The following is an 18,428-nucleotide window of genomic DNA, read 5'->3' as shown; positions in this document are numbered from 1 at the left end:
TACGGGAATGTTCTGTTTGCATTAGCTATGTTCAAGAAGGAAGAATATAACCTTCAAGCTATTCACAGCTGTCACCTACTTTTGTTGGCTATTATTGAGTTAGAGTTCCAAAGAGGAAAATTATTTCTCAGTCAGTTATATATCACAAACCAAATGGCTATTGACTTTCTTTCAAGTGAATTCCTGTTTGACTCTCATTGTCCTTGAGAGCAATAGTTACATGTTTGGTTTTACTCTTTTTTTTTTTTAATAATAAATTTTATTTTTATATTCCCCCATACAATTGCAAATGCCCCATTCTGACCCCAATCCCTCCCCTCCCGGCCCCCACCCCCCAAAAAGTGTCTCTGGTTCATAGTTTTTTGTTGATTTTGATTTTCACTTTCTTATAGTTATTCATTTTCCTGGTCCCTTATTTAAGTTTTCTAGATTCCTGCTATGAGTGAGACCATCCGGTATTTTTCTTTTTCTTTTTGGCTTATTTCGCTGAGCATGATCCCTTCCAGCGCCATCCATGTTGCTGCAAATTGCATGTGTTTATCTTTTTTGAATGCTGAGTAATATTCCATGGTGTATATGTACCACATCTTCTTGATCCAGTCATCTATTTTTGGGCATTTGGGCTGTTTCCAAAGCTTAGCTATTGTAAATAGTGCCACTATAAACATAGGGGTGCAGGTGCTCTTTGGAATTAATGTTTCTGTGTCCTTTGGGTAAATACCTAGGAGTGGAATTGCTGGATCATATGGAAGCTCTATGTTTAGTAGGTCCAGAAATATCCACACAGCTCTCCATAGTGGTTGGACCAGTTTGCACTCCCACCAGCAGTGCAGGAGAGTTCCTTTTTCTCCACATCCTCGCCAACATTTGTTGTTGCTAGTTTTTTTTAATATGTGCCATTCTCACTGGTGTAAGATGGTATCTCGTGGTAGTTTTGATTTGCATTTCCCTGATTGCAAGTGATGTTGAACATTTTTTCATATGTCTGTTGGCCATTTGCATTTTCTCTTCAGAGAAGTTGGTTTTACTCTTAAGAACAATAGGATATAACGAAATATTAGTACTTCTCAGATCTCCAAGGTAGGTTCCTGAATAATGAGATAAAACCCAGTGGTAATATTTAGTTGATTGGGACAACTTGAACCTGGGTCAGCAAAAATTAAATGTAGGTTCCGTGCTCCCACAAATAATAATAGTAATGACTCACACGTTTTGGGGATTTACTAAAATGCAGAGATTATGCATGTGCTTTCCATGTAACCAAGGTACACAGAGATTGGATTGTGTCTCCTTGACCCTATAGTTAAACCATTCGAATGAGTCCTTGCCTATGTGATGTTACTTTGGTCATATTAAGTAACTTCTGTAGTCATTTCCCTGGGATATTTTTTCCTGCTGTCTCAATTTTTGCCTTTCTCACTAGTTCACAGGCTCACCCAAACTGTATCGATATCTACAAAGCTGCTGCTACTTCAAACTAATACTTCTGTCAAATACACTATGCATTGAAATGAATGCATGTCACATTGATGTCAAATTCTTATAAAAAGGTTTTAAACATGCTCAAGTTTTACACACATCTTTTTTTTTAAATAAATTTTATTTTTATATTCCCCATACAATTGCAACCCCTTATTTTGACCCCAATCCCTCCACTCCCTGCCCTCCACCCCCCATAGTGTCTCTGGTTCATAATTTTTTGTTGATTTTGATTTTCACTTTCTTATAGTTATTCATTTTCCTGGTCCCTTATTTAGGTTTTCTAAATTCCTGCTATGAGTGAGACCATCTGGTATTTTTCTTTTTCTTTCTGGCTTATTTCGCTGAGCATGATCCCTTCCAGCGCCATCCATGTTGCTGCAAATTGCATGTGTTTATCTTTTTTGAATGCTGAGTAATATTCCATGGTGTATAGGCACCACATCTTCTTGATCAAGTCATCTATTTTTGGGCATTTGGGCTGTTTCCAAAGCTTAGCTATTGTAAACAGTGCTGCTATAAACATAGGGGTGCAGGTGCTCTTTGGAATTGATGTTTCTGTGTCCTTTGGGTAAATACCTAGGAGTGGAATTGCTGGATCATATGGAAGCTCTATGTTTAGTAGGTCAAGAAATCTCCACACAGCTCTCCATAGTGGTTGGATCAGTTTGCACTCCCACCAGCAGTGCAGGAGAGTTCCTTTTTCTCCACATCCTCGCCAACATTTGTTGTTGCTAGTTTTTTTTAATATGTGCCATTCTCACTGGTGTAAGATGGTATCTCGTGGTAGTTTTGATTTGCATTTCCCTGATTGCAAGTGATGTTGAACATTTTTTCATATGCCTGTTGGCCATTTGCATTTCCTCTTCAGAGAAGTTTCTTTTTAGCTCTTCTGCCCATTTTTTGACTGGATTATTTTCTTTGTTGTTGTTGAGTCTCATCAGCTCTTTGCAGATTTTTGTGATCAGTCCTTTATGATTAGTGTTGTGTGCAAAAATGTTCTCCCAGTCGGTGGGGTTTCTCTTTGCTTTTGTTATTGTCTCTTTTGCTGTGCAGAAGCTCTTTAATTTGATGTAGTCCCAGCTGTTTATCTTTGCCTTCACTATCACTGCTTTGGGTGATGTGTCTGTAAAGATGTCTTTGATGTGCATATCACGTAGTGTTTCACCTATATTTTCTTCTATGTATTTTATGGTTTCAGGTCTTATGTCTAGTTCTTTAATCCATTTTGAGTTGATTTTTGTTACACACATCTTGTATCAGATTAGCAGCTAACAATTTGGAGACTAGTACTGGTCCGTGAGTTGACACATTTTGAGTAGCATTGCCATCGAGACCAACTTTCTCAGCAATAAAAGGATCTGCATTTATTGCAGTCCAATTATCATTTTTCAGATGTGCCCATACGCCTACATTTCTACAGTCCTTCAGTACATACAAGATTTTACAGTCCCTTCAAAAACAGGAGTGGTAGGCACTGATATAAGTTGGAACAGGACAAAGTGTGTGTGTGTGTGTGTGTGTGTGTGTGTGAGTGTAAGTAATGCATCTGAGAGTAATGATATATAAGTGTATATAATATGTGTTATAGATATAATTTAACAGTATAGTATAATGATCAAGAATACAGTAACTAGAGGAAGATTGCCTTCGTTTGAATCTACCACTTACAAGCTCTGTGGTATTGGCCTAATTATTTCATTTCCCTCTTCCTTGTTTTCCCTATCTGTAACATGGGAATGACAAAAGTAACAAGTTAAAGCATTTATGTGCAGTTTGAATGAGTAATTATGTGTTAACTAAGACCTAGTACTTGCATACAGGCTTTGTGCTTGGTGTAATTATTACCATGAGCCATAATGGAAAGGAGTTAAGGCAAATGTAATAATGAACAGGAATATACAATCCAGTATAAAATATAGCATGTATAATAGAACAAGTATGATTGATTTGGACTTGGGTTATGTGAAATACATTATGATTTTTTTGGACTTTGCATTTGATGTTCGAGGAATTCCATCACTTCACATGGAAAAATGTATGTGGCAGAGACTATGCTAGACCTTTTGCATTAGCAGTTCTTTTTGATCGTCCCAGAAATCCTGTGAGATATTACAATTTTATCCACTTTATATAAGGAGAAACCAAAGTTCAGAGAGGTTAAATGGCTTAATTTCTGTAATCCCTTAAGTGGCAAAGCTGTGGTTTGAACCCAGAGCTTCCTAACTCCCAACCATGAAGTCCTTGCAATTCTCTACTTGAGCTGCCCTTTGGAAACTCATGGGAAGTTTTAAAAATATGATACCTCACCCCCCAAAAAAATTTTGAATTGGTAAAAAAATAGTTTTATTGAGACAAAATACAGAAACCACACTGTATACCCATTTGTAGTGTCCAGCTTAATGTTTCTTAGTGTATTCACAGGTTAAACGCCACCTCAGTATAATTACAGAACGTTTTTATCCTGAGCTGGGCCTGGCAACAGAGCCCTTTGGGAGGGGGGTATCTTTATTTCAGGACCACAGACCCTGAAATGGGCATTCTTGAATGGTTTTCAGATGGTTTGTGAACCATTTCTTAGATCCACATCTTATCTTTTTTAAAGGGGTAGAAATGTGGCCCAGAGAGTGGTAAAAAACTCTAGACCAGTATGGTCCCAAACTTTAAGGTGCACGAAAAACACTGGGGCTTCATCTTAAAATTTATATTCAAATTTATTAGATCTGGTTTGGGGTCAGATCTACTCTTAATAAATTTTGAATACAGGAATACTAATATTAGACCTCCCTTAGGTGAAATATCTGCCTTAAAATCCCATTCTTCTTATTAGTAGATCTTATTAGCAAAACCAAACCAAACCAAAACAGAAACAACTGTATTAAGTCATTATTGATATATTTTGAATTTTGTCAAAAAGGTATTTGTGGACATTGGTTTTCTTTCTTGTTATCTATACAATAGCCTCGATTTTGCCTCTTGGATTAAAAAGCCAAAAATATTTTCTTGCTGGTGTCTAATAGAAAAAGTTTGTCAATTTCTAGTATAGACTATGCTATAAGGTCATCTTTGAGGAGCATAAATATTCTTCATCTTACCTTCCACAACTCCTTGCTACATTTGGCAGACATGACATTAACCAACCAGACTGATAATATCCTAACCTAGTGTGAGGGGCAGCAAGCTGGCTGTATTTGTGTATAATTCTCCTTCTAGAAGATAGTTCTGGGCAGATTAGAGTCAACTTCAGGTTTAGTTTAATTTTTTTAAAGATTTTTATTTATGCATACAAGAACCGGGGTGTAGGCCAGAGGTGTAGGGGGTGAGAGGATTCAGCAGAGGGAATGGAGAGCAGAACAGGCTGTTTTTCTGAAATACAGTGCTGAGGGGAGCAGCGGGTGAGACAGGAGAGGTCTGCTGTGCCATGTGGGTCAGCTCCCTGGCCAGGGATGGAACTTCATGCCTCAGTGGCTGATGATAGCTTGATAGTGCTGAGACTTTAACCCTTGTGCCACCAGGGAGGCCCAACTTCAGGTTTAGTTTAAAAATAGATTTCTGGGAGTTGCAAACTACTCATCTGAGTACAAAGGTAATTTTCTGCAAAGGATCTAGTGTCTTCAGAGCTAGGTCATGTCTGTATGACTGTGGAAACAAGGTTCCCTAAGAGTAATTTGTAATCCACATAGAGTACTCAGTTAATTGGGGTTGGATGGCAGACGTATGGGTAGAATATTGCCTTTTCTCACTATTTAACACTAAAGGGGTTTATTCGGTGCTCTGAATTGCAAGAGCTATCTGATCGTGCATTATATATATATATATATGAAGACATTTCTGCTCATTTTCCTGTGCTGCTTCATTTTAACTCCAGTGAAAAGGATTTAAGCTACACTCATGCCAGAACTGTATGACTGTTCACAATTCTCCTGCACTGCCTTCTTCATTGTAGGGTTTCCTCTCTGAATCCATCTTAAACTAACTCTTTCCTTTGGTCTTCGTCAATGACAACTTTAGTAGATCTCCTAAAATGGCTGATGTTCAGGCTATTTTTTTTCCATGCAAAAGGTTATCCATTTGCAACACCTAGCCCAAGCAATCCTTGTTACCACACGGCCTATAACTATGGTCAGATTTTATCATGCTCCATGGGAATAAGTACCAAGTATGACCTGGAAGTAACTGGAATATACAGCAAAATAATTACAAGACTAATTTATATTATTAGAAACCTAGGGTGTTAAACCAAGGAAGACATGCTGTAGCCCCAAGTTGGGCTGAATGTATTGATATGGTGCATTTACAGAGATTCTGGGTTTGGGTGATAATTTGCGCAGTGAGATGTGTTTGTAAACTTGCCGAGTAATTGAAATCTTAATGGTGGGATACATAGGCCCTTAGTGATATGCTTGACTCATAGTTCATCAGACTCAACTGCTTCACCCACTCTGTTCATTATCCTCAGTCTCTCCTTCATCACTTCATTTATACCTTTGTGCCTTCTTTTAAAAATTGTTCTTCATGGTCCTAGCCCTGGCCCTCAGTTTTCCTCCCTGTGCGTTCTCACTTGCGTGGGTTCAGCCACTGCAGTCACACCCAATTAAATGTCTCTAGTGTAGGCTTCTCTGATAAAGTTGAGTTCCATCTTCCAAATGCCCCCTCTGGACAGTTCTCTATTGATGCCTATGCACTTGGACCTCAGTATACCTGGATTTCAATTATTGTTTACCTTTCAACTTTTTTTTGCCTTATGTTTCCTGTCCTTGTGAATTGTATTAACATCAACATCCCCAATCCTGTTGAATCAGAATCTCTGGAGATGCACCATCCAGAATCTATTTTTGAACAAGCTCTGTGGATGATTATGAACCTTTGCCATTCCCTGGGCTGGAAGACTGAGTCACTTTCCTCTCTTCCTTACCACCCACATCTAGTCGTTACCTGGATCTTACAGAGATTATTCCCAAATATTGAAAAAATGTCCCTTGATTCCTTTCCTACTACCACTGTTTTAGTGCCTAACTACTCCTGCAGGAGCCACCTCATAGTCTCTGTAGCCTCTGCCCTCTCTTCCTTGCATCATCAAGTGTTCAAGCCTCCAAACACAGAAACCTGACTGTGCCATCCCTTGGCTTAAAAGCATTCAACAGCTTTATGGCATGGGAGCAGTTTTCAGACTTTTGAAGGTCATGGAACTCTTTCGTCAGATAAAATCCTGCCAGGAAATCCAACTTAGAGAACAGATAAAAGCAGAACTGCTCTGTTTGAAGCAGAGCTCGGCACCACGGGCTTGGCCACTTAACCTCCCTTGTGGTGTTTCCTAAGAAACCATTTCCAAAGACAGAGCTTGAGAAACCCTCAATAAACTCCAGATGCTTATTTGGATATCACATTCCTTCCTAGCTAGCACCCTTCTTCCCCCTACCCCAGACCCCAGCCCTGGGATTATTCACCATTCCTTGTATTAATCATGTATTCTTGTGACATTTTCACATTCTTCACATCCTAGAAGGACTGCTGTCCTCTTTCTAGTTACTTTCTTTGTGTCCTCAAAGCCAAATTGGCATTTATAAGGTTGTATTATTTTTTTGTGTTTGTCTTTCTCCGCTAGATTATAGACATGCTCCTTGAGACATACCCATACTTTCTTCCTCTGTGTCCCCTAGGTCCAGCACAGTTTCTGACATATGTTTTTTTGCATGTTTATCACATGCTCTGTATGTATGCTCTGTAGCCCATCCATCTTATCTGTCCTTTGATTTTATTCTTTTCCAGACTGACAATACCTTAACGAATTAAACATTACATTTAAAAATAGATATTTTGACCTCCAGGCTATCTGACTCTACTACTGATGATTTTTCCTGTTTAGTAATGAAGCATGATTGTAAGTGGATAGATGTGTTGCGTCCCACAGTATCTGAATCCGAGCTTACATCAAGAGAATATATTTTGACAGCAATGACATTTGCTGTATTTTTCTTTACTGATTATATAAGTGATATGTGTTCACTGTAGAAACCTGGAAATAAAGACAGTGATGAATAAGAAATTAAAATGCAGGTGTAATAATACTACCCAGAGATGGATTTAATGTTTTGACCTATTTTCTTCAAATTTTTTTCTGCTATAATATTTAGATATGTATGTATTTCCTTGAATACAATTGAAATCATACTGTGTAAGTAGCTTTATATCCTGATAGTTTCACTTACCTTCATATTATGAGCCTTCCAGCATGTCATCATATGTAAAATAATCTTAGTATTATTAAAAATCCTAGTAATAAAAATTGTGGAACTTCTAAGCAATTCCTAAGACATTTGCAAGTTCTTTTTCTTATTAAACTTTTAATTTTCTTACATCGTTGTTCATTTTTGGACAGTATTTGATTTCTCCCCTCAAGTGTAGCCCCATGAATCTCCCACCACCACATCACCCATGAAATATCACCATAGTCCATTGTGCTCTTCCTGCCCCTATTTTGACCCCTCTCCATATTCTCCCCCTGCTGTATGCCTCAGAACTGTGGTTTGCCTGCAAATTTTAAGAGATTTATAAATTTTTAATAGAGTCTATGAAGTGAGAGAAAATAAAACTCTGGGTGTTTTGTGAATCTATGGGAATGGAGGTATGGTTTTGACTAATTTTAATGACATACTGCTTAATTTCCATGTAAGAACAGAAAGGATGGCATGGTCTAAAATATGTTCAACATCTGCTTTGCGCCAGATACTGTGAATTTTGTATACATTAACTTATTTTAATATTCACAACAAGCCAAGGAAGTAGATATTCCTGTTTTATAGCCAAATAAATGGCAATGCAAAAATGTAGGGTAATGTGTCCATATTTTTCTTTAGGGGGGTAGAGTTTTAATTCTATCACCTTCAAAGTTCCACATTTCAACACTGACTCTGAGAAAAGACACAGAGCCAGGCTTTGGTTCTGAGGACTTAGCAGTGCTTGCACTGCGGACTCTAGCTTATGAATCCCTAAAATTGCTTCCCTTTGTCTATTGGAAAATAGGTATACTTTTTCATTCTTTTTTTTAAAGATTTATTTATTTATTTATACAAGCACTGGGCACAGTCAGAAGCGCGGGAGGGTGAGAGGATTCACCAGAGCCAGAACGGGGAGCAGAACAGGCAGACTGACAAAATACACTGCTGAGGGGAGCAGTGGGCGCGGCAGGAGAGGTCTGTCATGCCAGGTGGGACCCTCGCCGGCAGCTGGGGATCGAGCCAGCGCTGTAGAGGCTGCGGGCAGTTCGCAGCCCAGCGCTCAACCACTGTGCCACCAGGGGAGGCCCTAGGTATACTTTTTCAAGATCATCTTTCCTCCTTATTGACTGTCTAAGGTATCAACTATCCCTCAGAAAAGTTTATGACTCTCTACTATCCAAAAGTCCGTAGCTTGACTTTTACTCTCCAGTCTGTGCCTTGAGAACATTGTCTTCTCCTGCTCTATTAGCCTTTCATGAATGCCTGGAACTCATGGAATCAGTTTTCTACGAATCCTCACCAGTACCCTCAAACTGTTCATTTACTGAGGTGTCTCAAATCATTTTCATTTCTCTTCAGTATGCAGCCATTTCACTGATTCATGCATCTCTGTGTGTAAAATAGTAACTCACATTCTTAACTCTTAATGGTTGAGTATTCCAAACCCTTCTTGCTTCTCTTTCTATAGATAAGTGTGTTTCCACTTGTACTGACCTAGTAACAACAAATAGGGAATCGTGGCACACATACAATTTCTCCATTCCCATCAAGAACTGGAAAAATGCATGATCTCTAATATGCAGACTTCCTGGTCACCACAATCTTACACGTAGTATACATTAGGAGGTGAGATATGGAAAATTAAAGAGCTCACAGATTCCTCACTATTCCTATTTCTTTGGAATATAATTCACCTTTTTAATCTGAGAAGACTTTGGTGATTTATGAGAAAGAAAACGTGGCAGAAGTAGCACTCTGATACTTTCAAAGGTTAAATCTTAAGATGCCTTGAAGCTTCTGCTTGGGCCTCCTGCATTGCTTCCTCTGACAGAAGAGAGCTGCTGCATAAAATGCCTAACTACCCTGAGGCCACCATGCAGGAAAACACAGGTAGGTGTTGTGGTCAACAGCCCCAGCTGCGCTCCCAGCCAACAGCTGACATTAACTGCCACATGTATGTTTGTCATCCTGAACATTCCACCTAATCCAGACTTCAGGTGGCTTCAGCTGCCCCTACCATCTGACTGAAGCCTCATAAGAGACACAGATGAGTGCCTCCTAGTTAAGCGTAGCCAACCCATAAAACTGTAAAAGATAATGATAAGGTTTTGTTTATTTTTTGTACTAAATTTGTGGGTGGTTGGTAACTGAGCAACAGATAACAGGTAACTCGGCTTGTGTATATAGCTTAATGAACTTAGAGATAAGTATGCACCTGTGAAGCCATCATCATAATGCATAATCCATCACAATCTAATAACATATGATCACCTCCAAAAGTTTCCTCCCATCCACTTTTATTTGTGAATAAATGAATGAATGAATGAATGCATGCATGAATGCATGAATGTGTGATTAGGACACTTAGCAGATGCTTAAGTATACAACACAATGTTATTAAGAATAAGCACCATACTATAGAGTAGATATAGGATTTATTCATCTTGCATAACTGAAATTTTATACCCTTTGTCCAGTTTCAAAGATTGAACTGTAAAGACTTTGCATTTGTGTTTTACCCTACTTTCAAACTGACAAGTCGTCCTGTCACAGGCTTACGGTGATTGAAGTTATGCTACTCCTTGGTCAAGTACAATGACCTTTATCACTCACAGCCTCGCAAGGGCCATGAACATTCTGTTTGCTTTGGTTCCGTTTACACCCAAGTGCCCAGGTGGAAAGTTTGTCTGTAGTGGATTAGCCTAATAACCGAGGAAACCTGAATTTAGGGAACTGCAAGTTTTTGCAATGAGCTATAATATAAGTAAATTTGCTCCCTGCCCTGGAGGGAGACTTTTGCTTTATTAAACAAATGGTAAGCAAATCTGTCCTCCATTCCAGAGAGAGATATAAGGCTTTCATGGCTGGCCACTCTACAGGGGTCCTTAGAAGGATTGTCCAGGACATAATGCCACTTAGTGCCTCTGCTCACAGGACACATATACAAGAAAGAGACAAATGGAAAAATCTCAAGGGTGGGCTTACCGTGTTTCCCACCCTGCCAGTGCATTTACACACACCCTCACCAAGCACTAAATGAGATGGAGGTTTGGTTTTTTATTGTTACATTTTCATAATACAATAGAAAGCTAAAAAATTGTCTCCTTGTTGTAATTTGCATTCGTATTAGCAGTGAGCTAAGTGAGCATCTTTTCATGTTTGTGATGAATTGCCAATACTGTGGATTACCTGTTTTGTTTTGTTTTTTTTTTGCCCCTTATTTTCTTGGTTCATTTTCTTGTAATTTTTAAATTATATTTTCTAGATATTAACCCCTTTCCTGCTTTGTATGGATCAATCTTCTTCTCCCAGCTTATCTCTTGTTTCTTTCCTTCTTACCAGCAGTGGCTTCTCTTATACAAATATTTTAAATTTATGTGTGGTCTACTATGTGAAACTTTTTTGGCACTATAGAATTTTATAGGTTCTTGGTAATTAAAAAACATTTAGGGAAATTCCAAATATAATATAAGTAATTTTTCTAATTTTCCTTTCAAACCTTACTCCTTTGAACTTATTTACGTTTCTCCTAACCAATTTTTTTAAAGATAGAAATAGTCTTCTCTTTTAAAATGTCAAAAATACTGGCCTCCCTGGTGGTGCATGGGGTTAAGATGCAACCTGTGAAGCTATCCCCAGCCACTGCAGCACGAGTTCGATCCCTTGGCCGGCCAGGGAGCAGCCCACATGGCACAGCAGGCCTCTCCTGACTCGCCCACTGCTCCCCTCAGCAGTGTATTTCAGTCTGCCTGTTCTGTTCCCCACTCTGTCTCTGGTGAATCTTCTCACACTCCTCCACACACACCTCTGGCCTGTACCCCAGCTCTTGTATGCATAAATAAATAAATCTTTAAAAAAAATGTCAAAAATACATTATGCCAAGATAAAAAACTATGATGTTACATGCGTTGTTTCAAAGAGGGTTCTATGAAAATTCATGATGAATATGAAAGCAATAAAGACTCTAAGAAGTTTTCAACATATTAAAATTTTTGTTGGACTCTAGAACTTTATTTAATAACTTCTTGTGGTATGCTGTCGTTTCATGAAATGGTGAGTAGCAGGGTCTATAAAACCACACTGCTCTGAGTTACTAACTGGGTGACTTTGGGCAAGTTACTTAACTTCTATATTCCTCAGTTTTCTCAACTATGAAGTAGGGATATTAGAAGTTACTTTGTGAGGGGAATCATGTGACCAGTTGAGTTATGTAAATGTTAGCAGTCATTAATGTGGAACATTCTAAGAACACTGTTCTTGAAGGGTCACTATAAGACTATTGGTATTGCTGGTCAGCCTTCCTTTTATTGCTCAGGGGATTAATACCACTGTGAAATTCCTTTAAATATCAACAACTGTGTAACTCCTTGGAATGTGCCACACAGAGTTAGTTGCGCATGTGAGAAGAAACTGCTGTATTGAAAAGAAATGCAATTCCATAGCATCTGCCCTTGAGTCTTTCAGCTTAGGGTTCATAGTGAAAGTTCCATTTAGTTCTCTCCTCACAGCATTTGTCTCTCTTTAACAGCCATGTAGATTCTTTTTTTATAATTTTTAAAGGAGTTATTGTCTTATTTATTTATTCATCAAGAGCTTGGGTGTAGCCCAGAGGTGCGGGGATGAGGATTCACCAGAGACAGAGTGGGGAGCAGAACAGGCAGACTGACTGAAATACACTGCTGAGGGGGGCAGCGGGTGAGACAGGAGAGGTCTGCTGCGCCATGTGGGTCAGCTCCTGGGCTAGGCATCGAACTTGTGCTATAGTGGCTGGCGATAGCTTGATAGCACTCACACTTTAACGCTGTGCCACCAGGGAGGCCCCCAGTTATGTAGATTGTTTTTAAAAATTTAATATTTTTATTTTAGAGGTCACACTAGTTTACAGCACAGGGGAGTCAGTTTACACTTCCCCAGATGTACTGCAATGCACTCCCAAGTGCATCTGCATATGCTGTTCAACTTGTATTGCAAGCATCTTGAACATCCCTCCGAATGCTGAAAATCCATCTAGCAGGCAAACAGGAAATTAATTTTATTTTTATTAATTTCATCCTAAGAGCACTTCCAGAAACATTCTGCTTTTAAAGCCATGTTTCTGTTACCCTGTAATGAGATGTATTCAGACATGCCCTTTTCTTTGACTAAAATACCAACCTCTATAATTTTTAAGTGTGTTTTTCAAAACAGATGGTTTTTTGAAAAACTTAGAGCTCTGTTGATGCTGTGGGAATTTCTTTGGTTATCACATCTATGGTGCTGCTCAACAGGGTTTATCACCTGTCGAAGGCTGAAAGGCTGAAAGACTGAAAGGTGGCGGGAGGACAGACAGACCTTCTTGTCATCATTTTGAGTGGTTTGGCTTAGTTTGGCAAAGCTGCTGGACAGAGGGGGAAGTTCCCATATGAAAGGTTTAAGGAGAAAGATCTGCTCAAGTGAAGTTATAGGAGAATGAAATAAACATGAATTTCTTCCTCCTATTCTGGCTAGTGTTTACCAGGCGTATTTGACTGAAAACATGATAATCAACCCTAGTGAAAATGCATTCATAGTTTTTTTAGTTATTTTTTTTTCACTTGATTAAAGTGTGTACTGGGGAAGGAGTTCTCCAGGAGGGGTCTGAATGACCCATGAAAGGGGACAATAAAAAAGATTCATACTTAGGTGAATTCATTCTGAAATTGGACTTAGTTGGCCTATACAGAACAGACTGGACCTAGGTTCAAACTCAACAAAGCACATGGTCGCTTGGCCAAAAGTGGGACATCCACTAGACAAACAGAGCATTCTAGGAGAAACCAACTTAAAATCAGAAGTGTCCCAGAGAAAGTAAAGCTTGAATTAGAGGAATTAGTTGTGGGATTTGAGGGCTTGATGGCAGAAAATGTTGCCAGCACATGGGGCTCTTGCTACAGGGAATAAATAGGTTGATTTCCTTTGAAACCCAAGTGCTTCTTCTTGGGTCAGAGTCTGCGTGGGCACCATGGGCATCTAGCTCCTTAGAACTCCTTTGTCTATGCCCAGGCTCACAGTCTCCTCTTCCCTCCACCCCTCACCCCCTGTGTTTCTCTGGGAGGACTGTATTATCATCAGTTACATTGCATCTTATTAAATGATCATCACAGTCCAGTCCTGCCTTCTGGAGGAAATGTGATTTTCTTTCTTTCTTCTTTTTTTTTTAATTTATGTATTTTTTACATTGTTGTTTATTTTCCTCTCAGGTGTAATCCCCATAAAATTACCACCAAGGAGACATCCGTGAACTGTCACTCTAGTGTCCTGTGCTCTTCCCTCCCATGTTTTGGTCCCTCTTCCTTCCTCTCCCCTGTAGAATATCTCCAATTTATAGTTGCCTGTTAGTTTTGTCTTTTTTCCCCATGATCTCTTAATTGATTTCCTTATATCCCTCCTATGAATGAAACCATCCGACATTTTTCTCTTTCCTTCTGACTTATTTCACTGAGCATAATCCCTTTCAACTCCATTCACGTTGCTGTGAATGGCATGAATTTATCTTTTTTGATTGCTGAATAGTATTCCATTGTGTATATATACACCACATCTTCTTGATCCAATCATCTGTTTTTGGACATTTAGTTTGGGAAACATGATTTTCTTGATAAAGTTTTAGCTACTTCTGATCTCCTTGGCCAGTTGTTAATGAATCAGCTCTGAGTCCAGGCACAGATGTGTGAAAAACCAGTTTGGGTTGATTTTGTTGTTTCAGTTTTCAGGAGGTTTTTATTTCTCTTAAGTCCTTCATTCCCCATCTCTATCACCTTCTCTCTATCACCTTCCCTCTCAAGGAAGGATAATCATAAACTTCAGGTCAAGCATTTTTGTAGCTTCCAATCACTGGAATCATTTCTAAATACAATCCTATAGAATATTCACGTAGAACATTCTAAATCTGACATTTCAAATATAAAATATTTCTTAAGTGAAACTGACGGTAATAACATTCATCACTGAGTTACCAGGTGCTTTATCCGTTCCAGCATAAAACCAGATGAGTCTAAGAGGAATGGAAAAACCAGTTGTGTTCTTTATCTGAGGAGACTGCAGTTGGCAGTAATGGAAAAAGCAAACCTCTAACCTTTCTGAAGAGTCCCTTTTGCTCTTAACCTTGTTGCTTCCTGTTCATGTCAATCTTGGGTTTTTTTCAGATCCCTGTACTGGTCTTTGGAGGTGGAGGAAAGCTCTGGATGAAATCTAGAGAATCTGCACAGACCAGGACAATTTCCTAAGAGGAGCCTCACTCTTGTTCTTTGGGAAATTAGAGAGGCTCTTCACAAGATCCTTTCCCATTATATTTCTGAGATTTTGAGGTCAGCCTAACCTTATGGATATTTAGAGGCCTCAAAGCAGCCTTTGAGTAAATACAAGCTTCCCCCACTCTCCTTAAGTAGAATGTTTCTATTTGGTGTGATTGGTAGGCTATTTTTTGGGGTCTGGAAAGGCTGTTACCGTCAATTTATATGGGAAAAAAATTTTTTTTTAAAAGATTTATTTATTTATACAAGCACTGGGTACAGTCAGAAGCGCGGGAGGGTGAGAGAATTCACCAGAGCCAGAGCAGAGAGCAGAACAGGCAGATGGATGAAGTACACTGCTGAGGGGAGCAGCGGGCAGCAGGAGAGGTCTGCGCGCCATGCGGGTCCCTCATCCGGTGGCCGGGGAGCAGCCGGGGATCGAACCGATGCTGCAGAGGCTGTGGGCAGCTTCGCAACCCAGTGCTCAACCGCTGCACCACCGGGGAGGCCCAATATATGGGAAAAATTTGAGTGTTCCCAGATCCCCAAAATAACCTACTGAATCATACCAAATAGGAGTATTCTACTTTCAGATAATAATAAAAGGATCCTGTATCTATTTTAGTTTGGAACACTTGCTAGAACCAAACCGACCAGGTACAACTTGCATGTAAATTGTAGTTCATAGATCTGGGGGGAAGGTGGGGGCCAGTGTCATGGACTGAGATCCCAAATCACAAAACCTGTTGGTCACTCCGAGTCATCATTTTTTTTTTTTAAGATTTATTTATTTATACAAGAACAGGGGTACAGGCCAGATGTGTGGGAGGGTGAGAGGATTCACCAGAGACAGAGCAGGGAACAGAACAGGCAGACTGACAAAATACACTGCTGAGGGGAGCAGCGGGCGTGACAGGAGATGTCTGCCATGCCATGTGGGACCCTCACCCGCAGGCTGGGATCAAACTGGTGCTGCAGGGGCTGCAGACAGCTTCACATTGCTGCGCTTAACTGCCTGCACCACCAGGGGAGGCCCAGGAGTCATCATTGTTAAGGGAACATTCAGAGAGAATCCAAGTAAGAAGTCAATGAAAGAATGATCAAGAGTTAGCATGAGGGGCATTGCCTGCAGGGCTTCTTAAGGGGGTAGTTTTCAAACATCTATATTGCAACACGTAATTCATACCTAGAATAATTCCAATCAATAGTGTACATTATAAGATATAAACCTCCATCTTGAAAATCAACCATTGCTCAATATCATTTAAGTTCCTATGCTCTCCTCTCTATCTGAATCTCCTGTGAGTTTCCTTATATTTATACTATAAATGTATGTATTCCTAAATTAGATATCATTGCCAGGCAGGTTATTTCCTTCATATATATTCTGTAATTTTTGCGTGAATTATCCTGTAACTTAACCTTTTTCATTCAGCAGTATGTTTGTAAGGTGTATTGAGGCCAATATACGGAACGCTGCATCATATCTGCTTTGCCAGCTGTGCTTGTTATGAGTGGTCTTAGTTGTGGGGAGGGAGGGACACGAAGGGAACCACTTCCTGTTGTGGATGCACTTAGAGTGCCAACATGGTGAGACTGCTCACCCCGTGGGTCAGCTGCAGACTGATAATGGAATCCATCTGGTAGTAGAAGTTAATTATATTGCAAGAAACTGAATTTTCATAGAGAATGTTGAATTAATGAAATCTAAAATTTCACAGCAATAAACATACAGTATTTAATAATGCCTGTTTATGGAATAACACTTGGGTGTTTTTTTTTTTTTTTTTTTTTTGCTACATGCACCACTATTTCAGAAATGAGAAATTAGATACTCTTACAAGTGCTGTAGGCTAACTTATTCTTCTTTGTTTTCTCCACATTTTTAGTGTTTTCTGGATTCTGTCCCAGCAGATCTGATTCCTGTTCTGTAGCTGTTTAAAGGATTGACCTGAGCGTCTTTAGTGAAACTTAATGGCCACCTGATTAGACACCAAACAAAGGTTTTGGAGATCCATTTTTGGTTAAAACAATAATGACTTTCTTGGAACGCAATCCCAGTGGAGCTTGTTTTCTGTATAGCCTGGAAAACCACCTAGCAACCATCAGCAAGTCTTCAGGGGCCTTGTAACAGTCACAACATCAAACAACTAAGTGACTCAAGGTTGTTTGGGGGACCTTAAGAATTGTGAATATCAGTTCATCTGGAAGATCAACCACTACTAGTCTGCTGACTCAACCGCTGCAGAGCTGCTGCTGAAATATGTCTAAGAACGCAGAGTTCATCAATCTGTCGTTTTTATTAGATCATGAGAAGGAAATGATCCTGGGAGTCCTAAAGAGAGATGAATATTTGAAAAAAGTGGAGGACAAGAGAATAAGGTAATACCCTTATCTTTTCTGCCCTGCTTGAATATTTTCTGTTTAAAACAATTTAGATCACAATGGGGGTACTGTAATCACTCTGGAGACAAATGATGATCATACATTTCTCTTTTCTGTCTCCTTACCCAAATCTCAGTTTTGCTCAGCTTTGGTAGTGGAATTTTAAAAACAATCACCCCATGACTGGGATTCCTCAGGCAACTATCATTGAACTGGAGGTGGACATGAGATCAAAGGTGACCCATTCAGATATATAGTCCAAATTTTGAAAGGCTGTCATTTCCACTGGACATGGGCAATGAAACATATTATTCTGGTTGCTGCTGAGGATAAAAGCGAGTACAACAATGAAGCTGAGCCTAAAGAATGGCAGAGAATTGTTAGCATCCTGATATACTGGAACCTGCCACACCTCTGGTCTTTAAGCAATATATTTCCATGTTATTTATAGCAATTCAAATCAGATTTTCGGCTAGCCTGTGGCCAAAAGTATCCTACAGTCCCCAAGATTCAGGAGTAATCAATATTTGTTGAGCACATACTAAGGGCTGAGTGCCATACACTTATTGGTGGAATAATGGAGGTGAGCCTGTGATAACCTTAATATAATAATATTAACCTGTAATGATAATAACCTGACCCTTCAAATGTTGCAGGGCTTTCTGCAATTTCTTGGTATTTCATACTGTTCTCAAGAACAGCAATAAAACACATTAAAGCCGTCCCAACATGTCGTCTTTTTTTTTTAAAGATTTATTTATTTTTATTCAAGAACCAGGGTACAGACTAGATGCGTGGGAGGGTGAGAGGATCACCAGAGACAGAGCAGGGAACAGAACAGGCAGACTGATGAAATACACAGCTGAGGGGAGCAGTGGGTGCGACAGGAGAGGTCTGCTGCGACGTGTGGGATTCTCACTGGCCGGCCAGGATCGAACCTGTGCTGCAGAGGCTGCGGACAGCTTCACAGTGCGGTGCTCAATCGCCTGTGCCACCAGGGAGGCCCCAACATGTCATCTTAATGCCTTTGTAATCTTAATGTTCATTGGGTCCATAAACATGAAGATATTTCCCTTCACACATCTGCCTTTATATG

The 18,428-nt window shown here is 39.6% G+C and overlaps 1 protein-coding gene across 7 annotated transcripts in view; it reads left to right on the top strand.

The window, feature by feature from the left end:
* SYTL5 (synaptotagmin like 5) overlaps positions 1-18,428 on the top strand; it is a 185,814-nt gene that overhangs the window by 83,948 nt on the left and 83,438 nt on the right. For 6 of the 7 annotated variants that reach the window (XM_054695781.1, XM_054695785.1, XM_054695780.1 and 3 more), the window contains one exon: positions 16,837-17,329. In XM_054695781.1, coding sequence (XP_054551756.1) covers positions 17,211-17,329 — 119 coding nt within the window. In that variant the 5' untranslated portion in view covers positions 16,837-17,210. The remainder of the gene's footprint in view (positions 1-16,836; positions 17,330-18,428) is intronic. The other variant, XM_054695784.1, reaches the window with a different exon arrangement.

Source organism: Talpa occidentalis, unplaced genomic scaffold (genome assembly GCF_014898055.3).
Source record: "Talpa occidentalis isolate TD23 unplaced genomic scaffold, MPIMG_talOcc4v2.1 talOcc4.15, whole genome shotgun sequence".
Lineage (NCBI taxonomy): Eukaryota > Metazoa > Chordata > Mammalia > Eulipotyphla > Talpidae > Talpa > Talpa occidentalis.
Note: the sequence above shows the minus strand (reverse complement) of the source record. Positions and strands in the feature narration are given on the sequence as shown.